Consider the following 27,436-nt stretch of genomic DNA (forward strand, 5'->3'; position numbering starts at 1 on the left):
TAAAATAAATTATATTTATTATTTTATAAATAAAAATATAATTATATATTTTTATTTATATATTCAATCAATTAATATTTTATTAATATTTTATTTTAATTTTTATTATAATTGACTAAATATTAAATTTAATTTTAATTTGGCCGTGATGGATTTTGGAGTGGGCAAAGAGAATGGTTGGGCCGAGAAGGCAATCTGCGGGTCGAGGCTTTAAAAAAATTGAGTACTGTGCGTACTGGTACAGGCAGTTGCAGTGGTCACCTTTCATATTGCCTAAACCCGTACGCGAGTCGCAATCAAGCCCGAAATCCGTGGGCGTTAAAGCGGAACCGACCAGCCCCCTGCATCTGATCCGCATCGAATACCCTTAAACTCACCTCCAGCCTCGACTCTTACACTTGTCTTTACCTCGCCATTTCACGTGCTCCATTCCAGGAAGCTTCTTTGCTTTCCCTTAAAACCACCAGTCGATCAATTCTCACTTGAACATTGAAGCTAACTTCTTCTCAGCATCATCCTCTTCTACATAGCATATCCAATCTATCTCCAGGTATCTTCGGCGGCCTCCTTTAGCTTCCTCGATCGATTTAATTGGATGATTTGATCGATCATTTGATTATTTGTTAGATTTAAACATATTTGACGTTAATTGCTTGATGGGAAGTGAAAATGGAAACAATGAATCAGCAAAATTCTGAGTTTTTTAATGGCTTTAGATAATTTAGGTTCTATTAATTGATTGGTTAAGTACGTTCTGTTGGATTCTAAAGTTTCCTGTATTTAAATTTTAGATGGCTTCATCAGCTCTGATCTCCGACACCCAGCCATGGAAGGACTTGAAGGTGAAAAAAGAGAAAGAATCATTATTCTGTATTGTACAAAATTATTATTATTACCGGTAATTTGACTGACCTTAAACTTATCCATTTGCGTAGGCGCATGTTGATGACATTAAGAAGACTCACTTGCGCGATTTATTGAGTGACACTGATCGATGCAAGTCTATGATGGCGTATGCTTCTACATTTTCTTCCTTTTATATTTCACAATTTGATTTACAGTGAAATGGTTCTGCAATTATCCAAGAGTGATAAAGGTTTTTCTTTTTTCTAATGAATTGTGTTTACGTAGCGAGTTTGATGGAATCGTGCTTGACTACTCACGGCAGCAAGCCACTGTTGATACTGTGAATAAGCTTTACAACTTGGCAGAGGTAAAGTTGGGGTCTTTCTGTGTTGGATATAAGGTGTACTAGTAATATAATTGCTCTTATGTTAATGCAGGCAGCGCATCTCAAGGAAAAGATTCATCGTATGTTTAATGGGGAACGTGTAAGTCACTTTTTCACCCAATATTTGGACTCTCATACGCACACATTATTTTACATTATTTGGTTCCATTAAAAATTCACTTTCTTTTTCAAAAGTTTGTTAGAGTGGCAATGCTTCTACATATTTTTTATTTAACTGGGAAATCATCATGTCATTTATTTTTGTAATGTGTTTGAGCAGATTTATGTATTTTGAACTTACTACTCTTAAAAAATTACAGTTGTTTGAGTGTTTTGTTTTATGTTTGGGTGGTACTTTCAGATCAACAGCACAGAGAATAGGTCAGTGCTTCATGTAGCTCTTCGTGCTGCAAGGAATGCGGTTATAAACAGTGATGGCAAGAATGTTGTACCAGATGTTTGGAATGTCCTTGACAAGATCAAGGAGTTCTCTGAGAGGGTTCGCAGTGGTTCGTGGGTAAGCTCTAGTCATGCTGAGTTTTAAGTATTCATAAAGTATTCTTGATCGAATTGTATGGTAACAGGCTAATGTTGGTAGGTTGGAGCTACAGGGAAACCACTGACTAATGTTATTGCCATCGGTATTGGTGGCAGCTTCTTAGGCCCTCTTTTTGTACACACTGCTCTTCAAACAGGTAATCTGATTCTTCTTTTATTAAGGTTGCTGCTCTCTCTTTCTTTTTTTTTTTCTTTTTTTTGGTGGGTGGGGTGGGGTTCAGTTGTATTTTTCTAATATAAGTTTATCTTGTTTTATGGGAAAGCTTGCCTGGAGCATTAATTGTTTACTGATGGCAATTTACAGACCCAGAGGCTAGCAAATGTGCAGTAGGTCGCCAGCTGCGATTGTAAGTACCTATATATCACTATAACTTTGCAGTTTCTTGCTTTCTTTCTTTATCTAAGCATCAATAGCATGATGTGGTTGAGTGAATATCTATTTGTTTTCCAAACTCTTATCCACACAAAGCGAGACCACAGTGTTCCAGGTTCTTTTTCAAATTTCCACTTGGCTTTAGTAGTAGTTGTTTTTGTTGTTGTCCACTTGCCTTCAACCTATGTTACTTGGACTCAGATACGGATGTCATAACCGTGTACATATTTTAGTTCTGACTCGTCAACTTTCTAATAGAAAATACGGGGATGTAAATCTAAATTTAGAAAAGAGTGCTCAGATACTTTACTTTATATAAAATAAAGTATAATAAAAAAATATAAAATTGTGTAATAATAATTATAGTTTAAATAAAGAGTTAATAGCAAAAAAAAGTCTGTACTTCTAATTTTGTTGAATTATCTTCTATACTTTTTTTTGCCAATTAAAACCTGACCTTCTAAAGTTGCTCCAATTATACCCTAGTATTACTTGTGCCGTTAAAAACTAACGTAATTGCCATATCAGCAAATTTCAAGGTAAAATTGGTAATAATTTAAAAGTTTAGAATAAAATTACAACAAAATTAAAAGTATAGGTTTTTTGACAATTATTTATTTTATTAATTTTTTTAAAACCACTCTAAATATTAGTATAATTTTAAAAAAATGATGGATTAATATTATACTTGAGAGTTAAAAGAATAATTAAAAAAAATATCCTAAAAAATTATTTTATTATTTTTAATATTTTCAAACTGAATCATGTTAAATATTATTTTAAATTATTTTTTAATATTTCATAACTAATGTATTTAATAAAGTTATTTTCTTAATGATAGTTTTAAAAGTAATGCTAAATAGTAAGCATATTAGATAGATTGAAAAAAAAATCGGTTGATAATGATTTTAGTCAAAATAAGATCAGGATAAAATATTATTATTATAAAATTATTGATAAAAATTAAATTAAAATAAAATTGAATAATAATAATAGTAATTTTTAAATATATTTAATAGTAAAAAAGAGTAACTTACTAATTTTGTAAGTCTCCAACTATACAAATAACGGTAGGGTGCATTTGGTCAGACATTAAAAGAACAAAGTTTAATTGGTAAAAAATAAAAGTATGGGGTGGAATTGCAATAAAAGTAAAGTACAAGATTTTTTTACGATTAATTCTAAACTTTGTTGACATGGTGTGGTGATATGATGATGACGTGGCAAGTAATGTGGCAATTCCGTTAGTTTTTTAACAGTACAAGTAGTGATCCTGGTACAATTGAAATAAGTTTTAATTGGTAGAAAAAAAGTACAGGGTGTAATTGCCACAAAATCAAAAGTACAGGTTTTTTTTGCCATTAACTCTTAAATAAATAATTAATATAATCAAATAAATCATTCAAAATATCATGGAATAATTATTTTCTATCCAAGTATATGCTCTTTATCTTGAGAGATCAAATGTCTGACTGTATGAATATGTACCCGACACAAATACCATGTCATAACCCGTACCCTGTCTTGTCAGCATGTTTGCAGCATGGCAAAATGAAGAGTCGGAAAGGGCCTTCAACAATAGGAATACACTTTGCTTTTGCGGTAAACCTAACAACATTTCATTAATAAATTTATAAAGGAAGCACTGAAGCTGGAGATGTCTAAACTCTAAGCTAGGATTTTGACAAATAATTTTGGAGGATGCTCAGAACTAGTTAAGTGTTTATGCATTGCAAGTGATGATGAAACAAATAAGAGATAGCAATATGCATATTATTCTTCCACCCTCTCTCTCTGTCTCTCTTTTGGCTAAGAGTAGGGGTATTTTAAGAATATGTAAAATGCTAGATATGTTCTACCAGTGGTATTATTGTACATTGTTCATTTACAAGGGTTAATATCTAATATATATGCAAAAACTGCAACATGGCATCCTCTCAAAAGAGTTGTAGTTCTTCTAATGAATGCATTTTCAAGTGGATATGTCCGTGCTTAATCTTATGACCACATCAATCCATTTTGTTCTGTGATGCAATGTAATTTTTGTTTTGTATTTGGTGCAGTCTTGCAAATGTTGATCCTATTGACGTTGCTAGAAATATTGCTGGCCTAAGTCCTGAAACCACGCTTGGTAAATAATTAAATTTTTGTTTATTTTGTCTCTTTGTATTTTTTTTTTTCAAGTAGAGCTTTGTTTTCTGGCTGAGTGTAATTCTTTTTTTTTTTCTCCTTTTATTCCTGGTGTTTTGTAGTTGTTGTGGTTTCTAAAACTTTTACTACTGCTGAAACTATGCTGAATGCACGGACACTAAGGGCATGGATTTCAAAAGAACTTGGGTAAGTGCATAAACTTACTACACCTTGTTTAACCCTAGATCACTTAGAACACGGTGCTCAGTATGGAACAATTTGGAACTAAAAGAAAAACTGTTAGCAAATTTAGGAGTGGGGAAATCAATACGTGCTAAGTTTAAATGAGGCATGTGCCATTATATGGGAGTGCTTGCTGCATTATGATGCATGTTGAAATTGTACTATCATTTTCTTTTTCATGATTTACCATGTAAGTTGTTTGTAATTTTTTTTGCAGACCTTCTGCAGTTGCAAAGCATATGGTGGCAGTTAGTACAAATCTTACGGTACTGTCATCTTTCTTTCTCTTTTTTATTTTTATTTTATTTTTTTCAATTGTTCATTTCTATGTAGCATAATTTGGTAGACATGGTCTTACCAGCTCTCTTACCTATTAATATGTGGATGAAATGACGTGCCCATGAATAAAGTAGTTCTAAGTGGTCAAGTACATCAACTATACATTATATTTATGAGAACGATTTGTTATTTGAATGTCCATATCTTCAACTATTTCTGTTTAAAAATGCAGCTTGTAGAAAAGTTTGGTATTGACCCTATTAATGCTTTTGCATTCTGGGACTGGGTTGGTGGCAGGTATAGTGGTAAGTTCCTTCACATTGTCCTGAGATTACACTGATGAGTTTGATGTTTGAAATTAATTAGATTGTTCTTATAGTTTGCAGTGCTGTTGGTGTATTGCCTTTGTCTCTCCAATACGGTTTCTCAATTGTTGAGAAGTACGGTAACTTGTACTTTCTACTTTTGAAATTTGAATTTCTGACAATTAAGGGCAGCATGAACTGCAGATTTATGAGAATTTTAACATTTGTTTATTTTCATCTCCTGTCAATAGTTGAATATTGAACGGTACATAATATTTTCTCCATGGATTATTTTTTCCATTTTGCTCCTTTCCCTCCTGGTTTGGTTGCTAGGAATGATTTGAGATTCTTTAGCCACATCATATTGTAGCCAATCATGATTGGGCAATTTATTACTTTAATTTTCCTTGATGATAGGACTAGGAGCAATGAGAATTAAGTTGAAATTATTCCTCGTGAACAAACTGCAAACTGTCATATTTAATATTTGTGTCTTTTGAAGCTAAATTTGGATGCCTCTCTTGCAACATTATTTTGGTGGCTGTTAGCAACAATGGCAAAAATGATGAAAATTCCTGATTGACGTGTTGATGCATGATGTACTTATTCTCCTTTTATTTCTGTACATAAAGAGCTATGATTTCTAAATATACCCCTTCATGAACTTAACAATTTATGACTTCATTTTCCTAAGATACTACAAACTTTTTATTTTCTTGTTTAAAGGTTCTTGAAAGGGGCATCAAGTATTGATCAGCACTTCTCTTCTGCGTCATTTGAGAAAAACATTCCAGTAAGGCCCCAGTACTAGGAACCTTGTTATTTTGGTGGCTGTTAGTGGCAATAGTTTGGCTTTTAGCTATCAGTTCTGTTCATTGCTATTAAATTTGGGTGTGCTCTAGGGAGAATCAAGCAGTTGGTGGTTTGAATGACAAAAAATTTTGGTATTGTTGAAGGCTTAAAGCATTCATTCATCGAGATTTACTCCAAGTCTCCAAGTCTTTCATGTTTTGCCTTCATTGACCCGATATATATCATTTGCAATTAGATTAATGTCTACATTATCCTTTGGTGGATTATCTTGATGGTCTCTCAGGATAGGCATCTTGGGTGTGCTTTATACAATTCTTAATTAGATGTCAATTTTAACCTGCAGGTACTTTTAGGTTTGTTGAGTGTATGGAATGTTTCATTTCTTGGTTATCCTGCAAGAGTGCGTACTTCTGCACTGAACTGTATTCGAATTACAACTTGCTTTATTTTCTCAAATTTTGTACCTCATAACTCATTGGAGTAATCTTTTAGGCCATCTTACCTTACTCCCAAGCGTTGGAGAAATTTGCCCCACACATTCAACAGGCAAGTTTATCAGTGCCCCCAATTCTCTCCCTCTCTCTCTACCTACCTACCTATTTATCTATCTATATAAAGAATGAAAGAAAATGGATGAATTCTGCTTGTTATAGTCCTTGAAAGCATTGTTAAATTACTTAAATTTAGGTTAGCATGGAAAGTAATGGCAAGGGGGTATCTATTGATGGTGTGCCACTTCCCTTTGCAACTGGTGAAATTGATTTCGGTGAACCAGGGACAAATGGTCAGCACAGCTTTTATCAACTAATTCACCAGGTGACTTTCATATATCATATTTTCTTAGCAACAAACAAGTGCATGGAGCTTCTGCTTTCATTTTTTACTTGAGTATTAATCCGTTCCCTTGTGGTTCCAATTTGGGAAGATTTAACTTCCCGAATAATCATTGGAGCTATTAAAGTCCTAGTATTTAGGCTTCAGATTTTTCTCTGATTCTATTGCTTCTGCATGAGTACTGTCGCTTTTAACTTTACTTTCCTATTTCAGGTGTATAAAATTTGGGATTATGGTCCATAATTGCATTCTGCTCTCTAAGTTCATGAAAGTTATATTTTGAACAAGATTATTTAATTGACTACATGTGCTGTTTTCATAAAATTGACTCTGGTCATTAGAATCAATGCATAATGCTTTCATGGCCTCAAACTTTATTTCCATATTCCCATCACTTTACACATTTTGTTTGGTAAAATTGAAAATCTGTATACTCATGACTGCGTTATTCTGACTTGAATTGCTTCTTTTGTGGAGCCACATGGGGTTTCTGTTCCACTGAATTCAGATTTAAGCTTTTGTTCAATTTGAAATGCATTACAAGATGTATTAATTCTATTATTCTTCATGAATCTTCAGGGGCGTGTAATTCCCTGTGATTTTATTGGTGTTGTGAAGAGTCAGCAACCTGTATACCTTGAAGGTATTGTTAATTATAAAAATCAGAAACGCAAGTTTTGAAGGATTTATAAGTATGCTTGTTTGACTTGAAAATAATTATTTGACAGGGGAGGTTGTGAATAACCATGATGAACTCATGTCTAACTTTTTTGCACAGCCAGATGCCCTTGCTTATGGCAAGGTATGTCTGCGCTCTCTTCTATCAGTGTTATAGTTATCACAATTCATGTCAATGGTTCTATACATTTCTCTTAATGGAAAAAAAAAAAAATTCAATCTTCATTGAAAACTTGAGGTTTATAATGGACCGAATCAACTTCTAATTTAAAGTATTATATTTTATTCATACCATTTCTTGTGATTTTGCATTAATACCTCTAACCAAAAGACTTGAAAGATAAAAGAGCAAGATATATCTGCATGCTTTACTACTAGATGTTTTTCCATCTCCTCCATAATGAAATTGTTAATTTGCATCTGAATGTTTGACAAAATTTGATCTTTTGTAGACAGCAGAGCAGTTGCAAAAAGAGAATGTATCGCAACATCTAATTCCTCACAAGGTTAAGTCCTAGCAGCTCTCTATTAATTTTTGCTTTACTTCCAGATTATTACTCTTAGCTTATGTATTATCTTTTTCAGACATTCTCTGGGAATAGACCTTCTCTCAGTATTCTGCTTTCCTCATTGGATGCCTACAAAATTGGACAGGTTTGTGGTTTATTACTCATAAGTGGAATGGTCGATTCATAACCTTTTCAAAGTAACCTAGGAGTGGAAGCTTTCTGGTATGAGTTTGCATTGTTGTGATCAAGTTTCCGTTAATGGTCCAATGAAAATGATGAGTTAGCATTTATGTGTAGATGTTCATTTACCTTACAATATATCTGCCTAAATTTGTTTTTTACTAGACTTGTGTTGAAATCCAGCCAATATTTAATAATCCAGACAAAATTCCCATGCTAAAGCAAAAAATTTGTGTAAGAACATGTAATTCAGACTGGGAACTTGTCAATTGAATGCACATTACCAATGATACAGGAGTAGAAGGTCTGTACCCCCAAAGAACCCTTCTTGGTCTTACCATGTTATGGGTTCATCCCTTTTCTGCTTCTTGACTATGCTTTTCTGCTTACTCAGTTGTCCTGTATTTTCTATGTTCAAATTTCACGTTTTCACATGCTTAGATGCTCCATTTCTCTTTGGGGAAAAAAAAAGAGATGCTCCGTTTCTCATAATTCACTTGGTGCCATTATGTATTCTTTTATTGCTCTATGTGTGCTGCCTAGTTGCAATAAAATCTGCCTTTCTATTTCAGTTATTGGCCATCTATGAACATAGAGTAGCTGTTCAAGGCTTCATATGGGGAATCAATTCTTTTGACCAGTGGGGAGTTGAGTTAGGGAAGGTAAATGAGGATACATTATGTGGTTAATTCTGTGTTATGCGAGTGTGTTGCTCAGATTAATATGTACTCTACCGTTTAAATATACCTAATCATATCTGCCTCTATTTGTTAATAGTCATTGGCTACACAAGTCAGAAAGCAACTTAATGCATCTCGTACGAAGGGAGAACCAGTCGAGGGCTTTAACTTCAGCACCACAACAATGCTAACAAGATACCTAGAGGTAAGTGGGAGTATTCACCCTCAAGAAGATAAATGATCAGCATATTATGTTGCGCTGTCATATGAAGTTAGTTAAAAATAAAATAATAATATTAAGGTTCCATTTGTTTCACATTTTTTGAAAAATATTTTTCGCGTTTTCTGATATTTAGGGCATTCAGAAAAATCGATCAATATAAAATATTTTCTTGATCAAAGAAAAAATTAAACATTTTAAAAAAAATTGACTTCCTCTCTTGTAAAAGTAGAAGTTATCTTCTAGACTTGAAAAATCTTATTACTACCACTAAAATTTAACATCATTTATTTTATAACATTACAACCAAATAATAGAAAATAATTTATTTTGTGAGAAAATATTTTTTCGCACAATAACATGTTGGCCATTATTGTGGCATTATCACTGAAACTGAACTTTACTTGGCAGGAAAGTTCGGATGTCCCAGCTAATGCTCAGACTCTTCTACCGAAGATATGACTCTGGATACCTGTATACTTCAGGTCACTGTTATCTGAACAACTGGAAGTCATTTTATTAGTATATTTTAATATCACAGACAGGGCATGTATCCACTTGCCTCAAGTCTTTTAGATCCTCCTAATGTTTTAAGATCCTTTTTCAACTAGGGCATGGCCATCATGAGGGCATGCAAAAACTTCAACAAGCACATCTCTTTTGTGTGATTTTTGTTCTTGAACACCAAATAAAAGATGATGCATCCAGTGGTACATCTCAAACGAGTCCAATATATTTATTAGTACGCATTTAATAGTTTTTGCCAACATCATTTCCTTGACCTTAAGAAAAGGAAAAAGGGAAGCAGTGTGTGAGGACATTAGTCATCCCTATAACAGGGGCAAAGACTAATGATATCGGCAGATGGCTCCCATAGCTGAGTTCAAAAGTTGCAAATGACTGCCTGCTAGAATAAATAATCGTAAAGATTCTGAATAGAAGACTCATGATCAAAATGACTTTCTTTTAATCAAAGAAGCCAAGTTGACTTCAAGGCAATTAATAGCTGAATGAACCGGGACTGTGGGAATCACTTCCGTAAGAGGCAATTTACAATGCCGATAATAATATATTGGCATTTTGATATGTGCGATTGAGTGATCCATGTGGTGAGTGAAGATTAAAGGACAAGTAACATGACTTTTTAAAGTGTTAAGAGGCTTCTCTTCAAGGCAAAAAGCTCAAATCTTGGCATAAAAACATCAGCTGGCAGACAAGACATTCAGAGCTCTCGGTGTTCTGATTCCTGTCCAAAAAAGATGCATTCTCCTCCTTGTCCTCCTCCTCCCCCGTCTACTCCCCCTTTCCCTTATGTAGCTTTTTCTGCGCTTGTTTTAATATCTGTGGCAATCTCCTTTCTAATCATTGATTTGATCGAGCATAACGAAGACAACAATGGTAGAACTTTAGATAGAGAACAGGGCTATTCAGGCTTGTCGCTCCAAGACGCAGAGGCACTCCCTTGGTTTGCGTATGAAGCAAACGCCATGGCCTGCTGTGTTATATGCTTGGATTATTTTCGGAAAGGGGAAAGATGCAGGAGCTTCCCAGTTTGCAAACACAACTTTCATGCACGATGCATTGATTCTTGGTTGGTAAGGAGACTCACTTGTCCTACTTGCCGCTCGCCATTTATATTCCAACGAAGACTGGACATTGTCTAACTTGATTCAATAAATTGTATCTAATTATCTCACATAATACAATGTTAATTTTCATACTATTTTGATTCATAAGCCCTAATCATCGCAGCGTATCTCTCTCGAAGTTTAGAGAGAAAATTTATTTCTGTAGTATCTAACACTAGTCTCTCGAAACTGCCAAACGTTGGAAGTCATTTTCAAGTTTTTGTTTTTTGGTTAGTTTTGTGGTTCTACCTCTCCGGTGGCGAATTTATCCTCTCCACATTGGCATGGCGTATTTTGAGTTTGTGTTTGTGGTTTTATTTTTTTTTCTGTGGTCAAAATATATGCTTCAAAGGAGAGGGCTTATATTGATGATCTACTAATTGAGCTTCCTTATGGAGGCTCGGTATGGGTTGTTTAAAAAATCTACAACTGCCAAAGGAAGGAGCCTTACATGCATTAGATGACGGAATCTTAGGTAGTCAACACCGCGTCTAGTGACTAGGCTGCCCTAGACTATAAGAGACGTCAGGAGCCCTTGTTTGTCCCTCTTGAAGATCGAGTTTCCATGGTTGTAATCTTGGTGCTCTCGGCTCACATTGTCTTCCTTTGTGTTTTTTGAGTTCTTACTCGAGATCTATTATAGAGGAACTTCCTTGGTGCCATCTCAATTTTTCCAGCTTCGATGGTGGTTCCTTAGCTACCACAACGACATTCTGCTCCCAAGGTTTCTAGGCCTTGTTTAATGCATTTTAATTTGCATGGTTTAAAAATAATAATAACACTTTGATTCAGCCCATTTGCATCGTTGTATGCTGCAAAGAAACCAAGTAGTCGAGAATCAACTCTATCTTTAGAATATGAAATGTATGTATACTAGTGAATAATTTTGGGGTAAAATTAGATGTAAGAATTTGTTCATGACATTCCAGATTCAAATTTACTTGACAACCACTTGCAGAGCAAGGACTTCCCTCCTTTAATCTTTGAGAAAATCATCTGTTCACTAAAATTACTCAACCAAGCTATCTAAGAAAACCTTCATGGGAAAAAACAGCAAGAGATGTCATCGATAATAGCATCAACTAATAAACACACTTAAACGCCTGTTGAGCCGAAACCTCCTTCACCTCTAGCGGTCGCATCCAAATCCTCAACTTCAAAAACATCAGGAGTCATGATCTTCTCGATAATCAACTGGGCAACACGATCTCCTGCTTTGACCTCAAAATCCGCATCCGAATGATTAAACAGTATAACCCCAACTGGGCCTCTATAATCAGCATCAATCACACCTGCACCAACGTCAATCGAATGCTTCCATGCTAGTCCCGATCTCGGCGCTGCATTGAATAACAACAACACATTAATTTTGGGAAGCAAAATCCACTCATCTATGGAGGAAAAAGCCGAGAGGGCAAGTGAGACGTACCAATGCGAGCATATGTTCCTTCAGGTATGGCAATGCTCAAATCTGTTGGAATAAGAGTTTTACCTCTAGCAGGCACTTTAGTCCCAGTTGCACTGCAAGCAAACAAATGAAAACTCCATAAAAATTTAATCCCAATAATTCTAGACCTTCTTGAAAATTTTCGCCAACATACCTGGAGAGATCATAGCCTGCAGAAAGAGCAGAGGCTCTAGCGGGCAAAATAGCTTTATCAGAGAGCTTTTTAACCCTAAATAGAGAGATGGGATTTTCTGAGACTTCATGAGCGCAATTCTCTTGAAGCTTTGGGATCTTTGGAGCTGGCTCCTTGATTTGATGGCTACTGTTTTGAACCGCTTGAACCATACTGGATTCGAAAAACTAGTTAGCAACAAGATATGGAAACTAGGAGTGAGTTTTGAGAGTAAGAATAGAGATGGATTTGAGGGTTTAAATAAATAAGGGAAAGGCAAAGTTTTTCAAATTAATGGCGGGAAGATTCCCGCCATCTCAGTTTGGGGCGTTGCACAAAATAAGCAGGACGTGTAGACGGGCGTGCTCTAATTTTTGGGCCGTGCTTCAATTTTTCGGACGTGCGTGCTCAATGCTATTTGTAAACAACTTGAAACAGCTTTGAACCAATTATATTCACTATTGTATTACAATCGGTAGCTCTCCTTACTTTGCTCATTCTCTCAATACCAATCAACTAAGGAATAGGGATAAGAGTACCAGAAGAAATTAATGAAGATGAATAGTTGCTAACAACCCCCAGGAATCAATTCCCCTGCTTGCAAGCTAGCCCCAGCGCAGTTGCTATAATGAAGAATTTTCCGCCTGCCCTTTGATAACATGCTTGTTGCCGCTGCTGCAGAGACTGCTACTCCTGTTTTCTTCTTCCCGGCTTCTGTATTTGTTCCTATCGGTTAATACTAGTGGAAGCACTGTGGGCAGTATTTCTAGTCATTCTTGATTATAGAGAACCAGCTTGGACAAATGTGAACGTGGTCCTTTTAGATATAGTAGGACACAATTGCTTGATGTGCACAAGATGACTGACATGAAATTGTTTAGCAAAATTTTAGATGGGTTTGTGCAAGTGCCTTCTCTTACCCAGGAGGAGGTTTTCAAGCCACTGGCACTTGTGCACCTAATTCTGAGGAGATGATAATTCACGCTTATGAATTCTGTTGGTGAATTCTATCAATGTTTGCTGTTTTGATTTTCAAAGGGAATTGACATCAGAACGCTGCAAGTAGCGAGGTGCCTCAGATATCCAGAGATGAATCTTTGGTACAGAACTCAATAGGTGTACAATCAAGACGAGCCAAACTTGGTATAGTGATGTCAAAAATTATAAGGTGGTGAATATGAAAGCCCTGGCAATTTAAAAAGTGGTTTATGGATCCATTACAGGATCAGAAGCCATGCGGGGTCACAGGACAGTTCATAATAACGAAAGAAAAGCCTAAGGTAATTGAAACATCAGTACTGCATATAATTTCTTTAAGATGTGGAATTGGTATTTGAAATATAAGATGGCTTTGAGGATGACTTTTCTTGCCTGCATTTAATATTGCTGGATAAATGATTTCTGTAACTGCAGCTTTTCTGTACACAAGCCATACCCATACACACACACACACACACATATATATATATGTATCTGAGCATGCAGCTGTGTGTGCCCATTAGATTGTTCCTGTAGTATTCTTTAGTTCAGAAATTAGGATTTAGACTCTGATTTTCTGGAGCTTTAATTTAGTTCGACTGTCTAATGATAAAGGAAGCAGAACAGTACCAATCATCTGCTCAAGCGATTTTGAGAACTAATAGAAGTTTATCATAAATTATCAAATGCTTGTTCCATCTGATTTGTTCTCTGTACTCTCACTCCAGGCTACTTATCAATCTGTGGAAAAGAACAATCATGCATATCAATCAGCACAAGTGAAGAATGGCCCAAACATTCAAGTTGAATTATAATTCTACAAGTCTAGAGAGTCAAATAATGCTACTATTGTTTCTGTAACCTGATCATTACATAAAGAGTTCAATTTCCGAAATGAGGAGACTTGTACAATCACCTTCATCATATATATTAATTGTTATACAAGAAAAACGACAGGAAATGGTGACGTATTATGTAACTGATCTTATATCAGTGTAAGAAAGAAATGAAATGATGTAAGACTCCAATCTGTTGTACCGACCCTTGAAACTTTTGAGTAGGCACAACAAATTTTAACATGCTTAACAGACAAATAAGAACTCCTGTTATCGGCAAGGCCACTTGCTTTGCTCTTCTAGCATGGGGTAGTGTCCTGGATAAACAAGAACCTGTTGTTGGCTAGGCTTCTTGCTTTCCCCTTATAGCTTGGGATTACTATTGCTAGTGTCCTGGATAAACAAGAACCATAAAACTTCATGATGAGTGTCTACTTGCTTTGATTCTTTTATACAACAAAAGAAATGCATCTAAAATGATAGCCTAAAAGGAGAGTTCTAATATCTAATTGCTATTTCAGTATATAAGTTGTGATATTAACTTGAGAAGAGAGTGATCAACAGAATCTAGTGAGAGCCTCAAAATATCACAGTCAATACATATAAAACACTCTGTTTTTTTTATTTTGATTGACCTATATATAGAAATACTATGATTTTAGTTTTATCTAAAAACCATTTTACTGGAAAAGGGTTAAAAGGGGGAAAAAGAAAGGGAGATCTTTATAAAAGCATGGCCACTGGTCTGAATCTTCTTTCCAACGCAGTTGCAATGTATTTACATATTCATATGAACTTTGAAGTTGAACCCCATATGCACCCTCCAATAAAATCATGAATTTGATTATCCAAACTCTTATATAAAAATAAATAAATAAATAAGCAATTGCAAAATATCCCAAAATCAGTAATTTAATAAATATGCAAGGCAGAGAGAGTTTTGGTGACTAACTGGTGTAGGTTGAACGGGAAACGGGTCAGGATTGAAGGAACGAAGAGAGAGCTTGGCGATCTCGGAGACGGCAGCATCTCTAATGGCAGCAACATCACTGGCCAAAGCTTCATAAGCAGCTTCAAAAGCCTCTTGCCAAAAACGAGGCAGTTTAGTACTAGAGCTGTGGGTGTAGATATCCCACATATGCCTCACCAAATGCTCTTTCTCCTCCACTTCCTGATGTTCCCAAGAAAAAAACCCACAAATCAAATCCATCGAAATTCAAGTTTTTTCGAATCTAAGAAAATTAAGCATCGATAATAACTAACAAGATCAGTAAAGAAGAGAAGAAAGAGAAGTACAAGGATGTCGAGATCATCATCACGGATTGGAGAGTTGAGGTCATCGTTGAGACGGGAGAGATTACCGGTGGACCATTTGAGAGTAACAGAGCCAGTGAACATGGACCAAAATGCAAGAAGGAGAATAGCAGCTAAGACCCAGAACTTGTATCGAGTTTTACCAAAAAGAGCACCATCAGAGGTGTCTTTCTTCAGAGTTGTGGCAGTGGCGGTGGTTGTAGGCATTGATATAACTGTCGGCGAGTCATCGTCCTTCATATTCGTACAAAGAAATTGAGGGTCAGAGAAGCAGCAGTGGCAGTGGAGGTGGTGGTGGTGGTGGGGCGAGCAGAGACAGAGAGCAGAAGAAAGAGAGAATTATATTGGTAAATGTGCTTGGAGGTGGCTGGTGGTGTGGGGCTCTCTCTCATAACTCGTAACTAATAATTACTGTAGATTTTTTTGGGTTGAAAGTTGTTGAATTAAATGAGAAAATAAATATTAATTGATTAATTAAGCATTCTTTTGTTTTGTTGGCATTAAGCCTTCTTATGCTACCGACGAAATGGGGCCCGCAATACGCGCAATAAAGTCCGCACTTAGAAGAAATTATTGACCTTAGTATGTGTTGAATGTGGTAGCTGGCCCGTCATCCCTACTTCCATAGTTTCTAAGAATTGGTTCCGGTAGCACAGTTTTTATAAAATTCTAATCGAATTAAATAAATTAAAAATTAAAATTTTAATATTTATAAAAATTAAATTAATTTTAAATAAAAATTAAATTTAATTAATTTAATTTAATTTGATTTAATCAATTTTAATATTTAATAATTTTTTTATTTTTTATATTTTATTTTTATTTTTAATATTTTAAAATTTAATTAAAATATTTTAATATTAATATAATTTAATTTTTTATATTATTAAAAATACTATTATTATTATTATTAATTGATTCAATTTAATTTTTTAATATTTTTTATCAAAATTAAATTAAATTAAATTAATTAATTTTTTTAAATTAAAAATTAAATTAAATTAAAATAAATAAAAAAATAAATAAAATTTATATTTAATTTAATTCGATTAATTGTTTTAATTTAATCTAAATAATCCTCACGCTGGTGCTTACACCGTTTGTGGCAAAACATCTCACTCAATCTCAAATTGTTCAGTTTGAACTCTAAATATTAATTTTTATTAAAGTGAGTAGTATTTAAATTAAATTAAAATAATTTATTTATTTTTTATTTATTTTAATTTCATATTTATTTTTTATAATAATTTAATTATTTTAATTTTGATCAATTAATTTAGATGATGTATATATTTTGATAAATCATATTTATATTTTAAAATTTTAATTTTAATAATTAAATCAAATCTTTAAAATTTATCATGATTTTATTTATAAATTTAAATTAATTTTAATCAAAATTTAATATTATCATTTTGTCATCTTATTTAACATTTTTATTATTTTTTAATTTATATTTTTTATTAATTAATAAACTAATTTAAAAAATTTTATGAATTCACATTTATATTTTAATATTTTTAATTTATTAAACAAAATAATTTAATTTTTTTACATTTATATTCTAATGTTTTAATATTTAATAGTTATAAAAATAATTATTAAGATATTTAGAAGATCAGTAGTTATATCTTTAATTTAAGTACTGACAAAAAAAATCAAATTGATCAATATTTTTTTTACAGCTTTAGCAGTGATTGAGAAAATAAAAATTAAGCAAATGATAATGAAAATAAAAATAATGTGTAAGATTCCCACTCTTCAAACTTTTAATATTATGATAATATGAATTTATGAAAATATTTGATTTATTTTGTCTAATAAATAAAAAGATTAAAATATAAATATAAAATTATAAAAAATATATGAATTATTTCATCAAAAATTTAAAAATATAATGAATTAAAAAATAAAAAAATATATAGGAAGAGGAGTGATATTTTTAAATTATATTACGATTAAAATTGATTTAGGCGCAGAGATAAAATAATGATAAATTTTAAAAGTTTAATTAATTATTTAAAATTAAAAATTTAAGATATAAATATGAATTTATCGAAATGTTTAGATTATTTAAAGGGAAAATTATTTTGTAGTCCCTGAGTTTAACGTAATTAACACTTCTGTCCCTCTATTTTGGCGACCCAACACTTAAGTCCCTCACTTTCTTTTCTGTCCAACTTCGTAATCATTCCGTCCAAAATAGCCGTTTGGGACACGTAAATTGACAAAATTAACCCTCCTCTTCTTCTTCTTCTTCTTCTTCTTCTTCTTCTTCTTCTTCTTCTTCTCTTTTCTGCAACTTCTTCTTCTTCTTCTTCTTCTTCTTCTTCTTTCTTCTTCTTTCTTCTTCTTTCTTCTTCCTACTGTTTCTGCAGCAGCTTCTTCTTCTTCTTCTTCTTCTTCTTCTTCTTCTTCTTCTTCTTCTGGAATTTCACATTGAAATAAGGGTATTTTTGAAAAAAATTATCACATCTCACATTTGACTCTTTGACCAAACGGTTTAAATGGACGGAAGGACTACGAACTTGGATGGAAGAGAAAGTGAGGGACTTAAGTGTTGGGTCGCCAAAATAGAGGGATAGAAGTGTTAATTACGTTAAATCTCAGGGACTAAAAAGTAAATTTCCCTTATTTAAATTAATAGGCTTTTATAATTTATTATTTATAGTAATTTAGTCTTTTAATTTAAATTGATTTTTTTAATTAATGGTTAATTAATAAAAAAATTAAAAAATATTTTATTAATAAAAAATTAAAAATAAAATTATTTATTATTAGAACGAGGTACTGTGTCCCACAACATGTGTGTAAGCAGAGACACAGACCATAACCCATTTAATAATTGAATAAAATTGGACCAGTTTCAGAGTGTAGCTATTCACCGACAGACACTAACCCCACTTCGCAGTTGGTATTATATTTCACAATTAATTCTCCCTTTCCTTAAGCTTCTTTCTGTTTACATTCTCACCTTGGCGATCAGAACTTGCTCTCACATCACTACTTCTCTCTCTCACCACCGGCCGGGATTTGCTCACTAGGATCATCACTCCTTTGAAATTTTAAGTTAATTTAATTATACTTATTTCATATATAAATATTAAATTTTTAATCTCACTTAAAAAAATATTTAATTACCAATTTCACCACTCCACGATAATATAGTCTCGAAATTTGCATTTCTTTATAGTGGGAACTCGGCTTAGACCTATAAATGTATAGGTGGGTGCTTTTTTAAAACTAAACATATTTTAATTTAAATTGAAAAAATTGATGAAATTAAATTAATTTAAAATTTTAATTTAATTTTTTATTTATTTTGATTTAATTTTTAATTTTAAAAATTTTTATTGGTTTTAATTTTAATCAGAAAAAATTAAAAAATTTAAATTATAATAATGTATTATTTTTAATAATATAGAAAATTTAGATTATATTAAAATTAAAATATTTTAATTAAATTTTAAAATATTTAAAATAAAATATAAAAAATAAAAATTTATTAAAATTTAAAATCGATCAAACTGAATTGAATTAAATTGAATCAGACCGTTTCAGTTTGATTTAATTTTTAATTAAAATTGATTCAATTTAATTTTCATAAATATTAAAATTTTAATTTTTAATTTATTAAATTTAGTTTGATTTTAAACTACACCAACTGTTAAGAACTATTGAGTCCACACTTATACAGCCCAAACTGTTCCTTAATGGCTTTAACAAGTAGGCCCAAGTTTAATGAAAGCCCTATGTCGCCAAAAGGATTTAAACGTCCTATTTATCAACTTAACGTCTTTAATCTTTTTAAAATTATTATTTAGTTGTTATAATACGAAAAAATTTATAAATTATTTTTTTATTTTAAAAAATAATTAAAAAGCTTCTAAAATCTTTTAAAGTGTAATAATTAGTTTCGGCCATTAGATTTTTAAGTTAAATTACTTAATAATAAAAAATTTTATATATTTACTTAATAATACAGTTTTTCATGAAATTTTATATATTTACACTTTGCTTCTATATAATTGGTATGATCTAGCTAACCATTGCCCAAAAATTTTAAAAAGGAAAGAAAAAAAACAGAAATGGCTCGGTTTTATTCTTCTCCACCATCTTGCTCTCTCATTAGATCAGCAGGAGGTAGAAAGCAATCCATTGACAACCCACAAATATTGAAACCAACTTCTTCAATTCTCCATGTTTCTTCAATCTTCCTCTTGTGGTTACGCGACTCTCCATATCTGTACAACGTTGCAGTTGTTTTTCCACTGTGTGCTATGTTCATGCCTTCAATATATCTATAATCTTCAACCAATGACTCGATACTTGTCTCCCAGAAGACAGTATCATTTCCTCTGGCAGGGTTCATTTTCACCAGCTTTGTATCCTCAAACTTCACGAGCAATCCTGTACGTTGGCTGAAGTAGCCCCACATTGTATGGTGAAGGATTTCTGTGTTGGAAGAAGCTTGAGTTTTCAGGATGTTTACATCAGTCTCCAGCTTCAGCACAAAACAGTCTTCATTATTCGCCATATTCTCTCCTATGCATACTGCTTCCAAGAACAAGTTGGCCGTGCACCTGGGATCCAACCCCTGATGAGATCAAACCATGAAATATTATCCACACAAGTTTTCCTGATCCATCCTAAAATTTTCTATGCATTCAAATTTTAATTTTCTAGTCAAGAATTTCGACCAAACTTAATGGTAGAGATGATATGGCTTTGTGACATGAAATAATATTTTCTTTCGGAAATTAATTGTCCCTGCTATGGTTGCTGTATGGCTGTCAATATTCTTTCAAGATTGATAAAGTCTCAATAGTATGCTTAACAAAAATAAACATCATCTTCTATATCTCCAAATCTTCTCAGTTTTGAGCAAAAAATTTTCGCATTATAAACAAATACCAGTTAAAATCAAGTGTTTGCCTGACTCCCTTGGTTGGGTTGGCAAAGGCACCTCTTGGCTATTTCAGGGATCAATTCCAATCAAACCCCCCACCCCCACCCCCCTCCCTCCAAATTTTTGACAAGAAAACTTGTGTCTTTCCAATGTGGGATCACCTTTTTTCTTTTCTATAACTTAGTTTAAACAAGCTATTACAACACATTCAAGGTTGAAACATCATGGAACAGACAACTTAACATGCCTCAAGAAGGTTCTGATGGACTGAAAGCTAGAGAATTGATCGTTTGTATATATATGAGACGTAATTGATAGTGTGGGCTTGTGGTAGGAAGATGATATATACCTGGAAGAAACGTCTCAAGGGTCGTGGCGGGCCTTTATTTGAATGACAAGTTTGACAAGAGGACTGGTTCCAGGCAAGTTTACCATCACTACCTGCATTAACCTTGTAACCTGCAACAACTAGTTCTAAGCACCAAAGGTCTGGATTTTTTTGCCAAACCACGAACCCACCAACCTCAGATTTGCCTCCTGTCTGCACGCTACCATCACCCTGTTGCATCTCAGACCCAGCCATCTTAACCTGCCCTACTGCATACATGCTCGTCACTGAGTTCAGCACCATTGGTCCCCCTATTGCTGCAACGTATTGTTGCACTATATATTTCGCAGTTGAAGCTTCCTGTTCATTCATTTAACAAATACATTATTATGCCAATATCCCACAAATTGAAAAGCAAAAAAACAAAAAAAAAAACAAAAAGAAGAAGAATCTTACAATGGAACAATCTGTGATAGATCGAGTGACAGGCTGATCTGGGTGGACTTGAAAAGGGATGAGAGGAGATCCGACAAGCTTGAGCAATGCAATAAACTCATTATCAGATTTAGCTTGAAGATGGGATGATTTATCTGCAGATTTAGCTCTCATCATTAATGCACGCATGTTCGCCCATCTCGAAGATTTATTGTTGCCCATGTTTGAGAACATCTCTTCTGGAACAGGCACCTCCAAAACGGTGTCGAGCCCATCTTGCTTGTCTAAATTTGGACACAGCTTCCTCATATCCATCATGAAACTAAGAAAGAAAATGGAGGAAAAGGAGAAAAAGAAAAAGAAAAGAGAGGATGTGAGGGAGAAAGAGGAAGATAAGAGAAAGCTCTCTCCCTCTTTCCATGGAAGTGAAACTGGATGGAGGAAATGCAAATGAGAGGGGTCAAGGGGGTTTGGCCTTTTTTTTTCTTGTTGTTGTTGTTTAAGGTAATCCTTGAACGTAGCTGTCGTGTTCGTACGGTTTTAGCGGATTTCTTCTGTTTAATTACGGAAGCTGTAATTGGACCATCCACCCTTACCGATTTACTTCCTTTTTAACCTCTTGACTAATTGGACCATACGTCATTACGCTCTAGATGTTTATCCGATTGGTTATTGTGGGATAATTTAATATAAAATAAATATTAAATTAACAGTTAAATATAAAATAATAATAAATAATATGAATGAATATATAAATTTATAAAAAATAAAAGGATATAAATGTAAAAAAACTAAATTACCAACCACTAAAAAGAGTAATTTAACTATTAAATAATATTATAAAATAGTAATTACTAAATAATAAATAATAAAAATTAGTATTTTGAGTTGACTTAAACATTAAATATTACTATTAAATATTTTAACTGAATTTTAATTTTTTATCCGCATAAGAATGTTTAAGTAAAAGTTATCCACATATAATGTTACCAAAAAAACAGTTACCCATATATTATTTTAAGTGTACATCTATCATGAGATTAGGATATATGGAATTTTTAAATTGAATGAATGTGTACACGATGCCGTATAACCGTTATCTATTTTGCTACAGTTGTTATTATGTAGAACTGTATGTATGGACGCACTTTCCTTTTTAGCGTCAGGCGGCTATTTAATTTTTTTTTTGATATTTGATGTACAAGGATTTGTTCTCTCGTTGACCCGGCGGCTATTTAATTTCTTCTGATGATGTACAATAATTTATTTTTTCATTGACCCGTTAAGTAATTTAAGCTAGATCCCTTTCTATTAGACTCATTCTGTCTGATCTGTCTAAACGTGATTTGAGTTGCATACTAAATATTAGATCTTAATAATTTAAATTTTGATGAGTTACGGTGGGTTCAACTACAGTCCTGATAGCAGAGACTCAACGGTCATCACATATATACAATTACATGTATGGTTTGAGACTTATAAAATCATCAACTTACTCTTTTTTACTATGAAATATATTAAAAAATTATTATTTATATTATTATTCAATATCTTTTAAAAAATTTAATCAGTAATTTTATAATAATAATTTTTTTAATTTTATTTTAGCTAAAATTATTATTAATCAATTTTTTAATATATTTAATATGTATACTATTTAGTATTAATTTTAAAATTATATTTAATAAAATAATTTTATTAAATATATTAATTATAAAATATTAAAAAATAATTTAAAATAATATTTAACATAATACGGTTTAAAAATATTAAAAATAATAAAATAATTTTTTAAAATACTTTTTATAATTATTCTTTTAACTTTCAAGTTAAATTATACTAATATTTAGAGTGAATTTAAAAAAATTAATAATATATAAATTAAATAGTTGATTGTCTAATATAATTTGGTTAAGTGTTAAAAAAATATGTAATTAATTTGAAATTATAAATTCAGTCTCTATGTCCATCTCTAAAAAAAATATTAATAAAATAGATAATTATAAAAAAAAATATACTTTTAATTTTGTTTCAATTATATTCTAAATTTTTAAATTATTATCAATTTTATCTTAAAATTTATTGATATGGCATTGATATCGTGAGTGACGTGACAATTTCGTTAGTTTTTAATAGCACTAATAACGGTAGATACATTTAGAACAATTTTAAAATATTATATTTTAATTGATAAAAAAATATAGAGGATAATTACAATAAAATTAAAAATTTGATATTTTTTTCCATTAACTCTTATTTTTTCAAACATTAGTTTCTCATTAATTTTCAATGGATAGCAGGTAAGTTTGTAGTAAACCAGTAATGCATTCATAAACTTCAAAATCTAAATGAAACTAAGTCCAACTAGACCTTGTACTTTAATGCAATAATCAAATAAATTTAATTTTAAAATTTTGGATAAATTCACTCTGAATTCTATTAAGAGGCCCAAATTAGTTCAACCATTATTAAGTGTAAGATACTTTCAAATGAATGGATTCAAAATATAAATGAAAAGAAATCTAATTAGACTCTATACTTTAGTATAAGGCCCAAATCATTTTGATTTTAAAATTTCAAGTAATTACACTTTAAATTTTACTGAATGATTCACAGTCTAACCAGTATTAATGTGAGGTGTGTGGAATAAGTAACGAAAAATATATAAAAGATTGATCCGATTAATTCAAATTTATATCGTGCAGACTCATTAAATAGACAAATGCTTTTTCATAAATTTTCAATTAAGATTAGAGGAATTAAGATTAGAGGAATTATATGCATTGATTTAAGTTAATTAATCAAACTGAAAATATTTTAAAATTAATAATTGATTAAATAAAATATTTGATTATTTTTTTCAATTAAAAAGCTAAAAACTACACACCTCTACCTCATTGTTCCAAACCAAACAGACACGTTCACTCCCCACAAAATAGAGTACCCATAACTACCGAACAAGGCCAACAACTCACTCAGCCACTCTCGAAAAGTAAGGCCAACCCGCAATACTATCAGCCCTATTAGTCCTATATCGACAACAATGCTCTCCATTGAATCAAAGCCCAGCTGAGACCTTGGTCTCATCTCCTTCAACTTCAATGCCTCTTACTAATTCCATCATCAATCCAATCATAGTTAACAAAAAAAAATGCCATCAAAGAGCTAGTCCCCCATGGGATCTATTGGAAAATAATATTAAATATCACATGGGCTTTCGATCGGACACAATCACACCTTTCTCAAATTTATTTTTCAATTTGAATAAAATTATTTAAATTTTTAATTTTTAATATGTGATGATAAAATTAAAACTTTAAAATTAAAATATAAAAATGCATACAAAAATAAAAAATTAATTAAAAAATATTTTTTATATGTATAAAAAAGCAAAAGTGTACAAATACTGTAGAAGGGAGTGAGTGGGTATAATATAACTATTTTGCATACAAGGGTAAATTCCTTTTCTTTCCTTTTCTTGTGGGTGCTTTCATGGACTGCATCAAATGTATGAGTGTATATGGCTGGATACAACCATGTCCTTCTCAGTTTTAGATTAAACAACACTAATAATTAATTAATTAATTAATAATTTTAAATTACAGTACAGGGAGTAATACTCACTGTTCGATTTGGACAGCCATGGCTAAGTCCAGGCCTGGATTTTCATTTTTTGGGTTTCCGTGTTAAGGTTTTCAGTTTCATCTATTTAATTTAAAATTAAATTTAACTGAATAAATTAAAAATTAAAATTTTAATATTTATAAAAATTTTAATATTAATTAGAAATTAAATCAAATTTAACCTGATTTAATTTAATTCAATTCATTTTTAAATTTTAATAAATTTTTTATTTTTTACACTTTATTTTTAATATTTTAAAATTTAATTAAAATATTTTAACATTAATCTAATATCTATATATTATTGAAAATAATATACTATTATTTCTAATCAGTTCGATTTTTTTTATTTTTTTCTGATCAAGATAGAACTGAATCAAAATAATTAAAATTTTTAAAATTAAAAATCAAACTAAACCGAAATAAATAAAAAATCAAATTAAACTTTCAAATTAATTCAGTTCGATCGATTTTTTCTTTGCTCTTATCCGGTGCAGTCTCGATCAGAATAATATTAATTATTTTTATTAATGTACTTCACCTTTTTTTTATAATTTTTATTTACCATTTTTTCTGTTATTATAAAATTATTTTTTTATTTTTTATATTATAATAATATATAATTGATAATATAATTTTATATTATTTTTAAAAATTCTCTCAAAATAATCATTGATATTTAATAAAATTTAATATTTTTAGAATAATTATTATTAAAAAATTAATAAAAATTATATTTTTTAATATATAAAAAAAATAAAATGAATAAAAATTATTTCAAGAAAGATAGTTAATTTACTATATCACATACAATTACTAATCTCCAAATTTGTTGAATAGCAGGGTTAATTAATTAGGTAGCATATATCAAAACCGACTCTTTCACATATTATCCTTTTGTTTTTTCAGTTAGTCCCATTGCTATGTGGTTGAGACTTATTCAACTTAATTTTTTTATTATTATAATTAATAGCCATATATATATTTTCATGAAGTGAAAGATAAATTAATTCAAAATATTTATAGATATCTTAGATATCAAATGTATCCTAAAATTTACTAAAAAATTAACTTAAGCGATATGAATCAAACTTTCGTTATTGAGATTCAAAACTTATTCTTGCAATCCTATATATATACAGTGAAATTTGAACTTTTGTAGTGAAGAAATTTATAAAAATTTAATTAATCTTTTTTTAAATTTCCATATTTAAAGTGAAAGAATTTTATTTTATTTTTTAATTTTAAGGAAGTTTTTATTTTAAAAAAATTAAACATTTTCTATGGTTGTGCAATGAATTCAATTGAGAACAGCAATTTATGAATCCAACAATCTTAGACAACATATAACTCTATATATATTTTTTAAAAAAATACTACTTATGATAGGGTAAAACTCAATAATTAATCTTTTTATTTTAAAAAAATATATTAAAACGTTCTTAATATTTTAAAAAGTTTACTAATTAGTCACTCTGTTAATTTTAGTCAGTATTTTATTATTTAGTTCTTATATATTATTTTAAAAAATTTATTAATTAATCTCTCATATTTTTAAAAAGTCTACTAATTAATCTCTCTGTATTAAGAGTATTTTAGATTTTTTTTTCAAAATTTAACAGATAAAATTAACAGAAAAACTAATTAGTAGAATTTTTAAAATATTTAAAAATATTTTAATATATTTTTTAAAATAAAAAGATAAACCAATAAATTTTAACTAAATAATTAATTTTTCTAAAAATTAAGTCGCATGAAATAATATAAGTACATCATAATATTTTTTTCATTAGAGAAACAATATAAATATATATTATTAAAAACTTTTTTTTCTGAAAAGGAGTAATTAATCTTCAATTTGTAATCAAATACTCAAAATGTTACTTTGATTTTATATTAAAAAAAACTACAAAAATGGCCATATTCACTAAATTTGGAAAAATTTGTCAATAAAAACTTCAATTGCGTTTAAAAACTTTTCCTTTTCTTCTCATTTCTAAACAATAGAAAATTTGGAAGGATTAAAAATCTTACTTTATAAGAATTTACTCTTAAAAAATCCAACTTTACTTTCTACCTAATAGAATGAAATAAGAAAAGACTACATCATATAATTTCTTCTAATACGTTTACTCCTAAATTTTAAATTTATTTTATAAATATAATTCAATATCAAGATCTCTTACTAAGAGAGAAATGATAGATATTGATAAAAAAATTATTTAAATTCCGTCAAAAATTTTAATTAATATCATTTGGTTAAAACGATATAAGAGAAAAGATAAAATAAAAATACGAAAATTCTTATTGAAATTTTTTAAAAATTAAAAAGTGAATTTCTAATAGTAAATGGAGACTATTTAATAGAAAAAAAAACTTTAATATATAAAATTATGAAAATATCTAAAAAAATAATTAAAATATAAAATTGACTCTTAAACTATAGAATTTTTATATCGAACTTTGTGATAGATCTGCGATCATCGTCACACTTTTAAAAGTCGTACGTCTCGAAATTCTGTTTCCAAAAAACTATCGTGAGTATATCGGCAGTAAAAATTAGAATCGATCCAAATTTATTATAAAATTTAAAATTAGTTACTCCATGTCAGATATTATCCCAAATTTGTTGTTAATGGTAATACCATGCATAGTTTTTTAATAACAATGAGTTATTTTATAGTAATTCCACCATCTACTTCACACACCTTTTCGAACTGTATGATTCACTAA

At 30.9% G+C, this 27,436-nt stretch overlaps 4 protein-coding genes across 4 annotated transcripts; 1 reads left to right on the forward strand and 3 right to left on the reverse strand.

Annotated features, from left to right (window-relative positions):
• Positions 1-255: 255 nt before the first annotated feature.
• Positions 256-9,748, forward strand: LOC110614949 (glucose-6-phosphate isomerase, cytosolic). The gene is made up of 24 exons (XM_021756641.2): positions 256-550; positions 792-842; positions 936-1,012; positions 1,132-1,213; positions 1,284-1,331; positions 1,593-1,748; positions 1,830-1,926; positions 2,094-2,136; positions 4,226-4,293; positions 4,415-4,499; positions 4,753-4,801; positions 5,047-5,119; positions 5,194-5,254; positions 5,846-5,912; positions 6,276-6,332; positions 6,425-6,478; positions 6,620-6,748; positions 7,346-7,409; positions 7,495-7,568; positions 7,897-7,950; positions 8,030-8,098; positions 8,706-8,795; positions 8,911-9,018; positions 9,445-9,748. The coding sequence occupies exons 2-24, from the start codon at positions 792-794 to the stop codon at positions 9,493-9,495; spliced, it is 1,707 nt and encodes a 568-aa protein (XP_021612333.1). The 5' UTR covers positions 256-550; the 3' UTR covers positions 9,496-9,748.
• A 1,784-nt stretch (positions 9,749-11,532) lies between these two features.
• On the reverse strand, positions 11,533-13,945 carry LOC110614950 (deoxyuridine 5'-triphosphate nucleotidohydrolase). Its single transcript, XM_021756642.2, has 3 exons — positions 12,263-13,945; positions 12,091-12,182; positions 11,533-12,001 (listed from the first exon to the last, which is right to left on the reverse strand). Exons 1-3 carry the CDS (start codon positions 12,451-12,453, stop codon positions 11,757-11,759), a joined length of 528 nt encoding a protein of 175 aa, XP_021612334.1. The 5' UTR covers positions 12,454-13,945; the 3' UTR covers positions 11,533-11,756.
• Positions 13,946-14,084: 139 nt separating this feature from the next.
• LOC110614951 lies at positions 14,085-15,766 on the reverse strand. The gene is made up of 3 exons (XM_021756643.2): positions 15,391-15,766; positions 15,047-15,265; positions 14,085-14,487 (listed from the first exon to the last, which is right to left on the reverse strand). The coding sequence occupies exons 1-3, from the start codon at positions 15,646-15,648 to the stop codon at positions 14,458-14,460; spliced, it is 507 nt and encodes a 168-aa protein (XP_021612335.1). The 5' UTR covers positions 15,649-15,766; the 3' UTR covers positions 14,085-14,457.
• Positions 15,767-19,482: 3,716 nt separating this feature from the next.
• LOC110616342 lies at positions 19,483-21,534 on the reverse strand. The gene is made up of 3 exons (XM_021758737.2): positions 21,102-21,534; positions 20,667-21,005; positions 19,483-20,005 (listed from the first exon to the last, which is right to left on the reverse strand). Exons 1-3 carry the CDS (start codon positions 21,396-21,398, stop codon positions 19,508-19,510), a joined length of 1,134 nt encoding a protein of 377 aa, XP_021614429.1. The 5' UTR covers positions 21,399-21,534; the 3' UTR covers positions 19,483-19,507.
• Between the last annotated feature and the right edge of the window lie 5,902 nt (positions 21,535-27,436).

The sequence above is a fragment of the Manihot esculenta genome, chromosome 5, assembly GCF_001659605.2.
Source record: "Manihot esculenta cultivar AM560-2 chromosome 5, M.esculenta_v8, whole genome shotgun sequence".
Classification (NCBI taxonomy): domain Eukaryota; kingdom Viridiplantae; phylum Streptophyta; class Magnoliopsida; order Malpighiales; family Euphorbiaceae; genus Manihot; species Manihot esculenta.

Excerpts from the sequence above, each read along its gene's own strand:
- LOC110614950 (XM_021756642.2), bottom strand. The coding sequence starts at position 12,453 with ATGGTTCAAGCGGTTCAAAACAGTAGCCATCAAATCAAGGAGCCAGCT. Across the intron at positions 12,183-12,262 it reads GCAGGCTATGATCTCTCCAG|TGCAACTGGGACTAAAGTGC; the intron begins GTATGTTGGCGA and ends GTTTGCTTGCAG. Across the intron at positions 12,002-12,090 it reads AGGAACATATGCTCGCATTG|CGCCGAGATCGGGACTAGCA; the intron begins GTACGTCTCACT and ends TATTCAATGCAG.
- LOC110616342 (XM_021758737.2), bottom strand. The coding sequence starts at position 21,398 with ATGATGGATATGAGGAAGCTGTGTCCAAATTTAGACAAGCAAGATGGG. Across the intron at positions 21,006-21,101 it reads CTATCACAGATTGTTCCATT|GAAGCTTCAACTGCGAAATA; the intron begins GTAAGATTCTTC and ends ATGAATGAACAG. Across the intron at positions 20,006-20,666 it reads CCTTGAGACGTTTCTTCCAG|GGGTTGGATCCCAGGTGCAC; the intron begins GTATATATCATC and ends TGATCTCATCAG.
- LOC110614951 (XM_021756643.2), bottom strand. The coding sequence starts at position 15,648 with ATGAAGGACGATGACTCGCCGACAGTTATATCAATGCCTACAACCACC. Across the intron at positions 15,266-15,390 it reads ATGATGATCTCGACATCCTT|GAAGTGGAGGAGAAAGAGCA; the intron begins GTACTTCTCTTT and ends TGGGAACATCAG. Across the intron at positions 14,488-15,046 it reads TTCCCGTTCAACCTACACCA|GACACTAGCAATAGTAATCC; the intron begins GTTAGTCACCAA and ends TTGTTTATCCAG.
- LOC110614949 (XM_021756641.2), top strand. The coding sequence starts at position 792 with ATGGCTTCATCAGCTCTGATCTCCGACACCCAGCCATGGAAGGACTTG. Across the intron at positions 5,120-5,193 it reads GGTTGGTGGCAGGTATAGTG|TTTGCAGTGCTGTTGGTGTA; the intron begins GTAAGTTCCTTC and ends TTGTTCTTATAG. Across the intron at positions 6,749-7,345 it reads TTTATCAACTAATTCACCAG|GGGCGTGTAATTCCCTGTGA; the intron begins GTGACTTTCATA and ends ATGAATCTTCAG.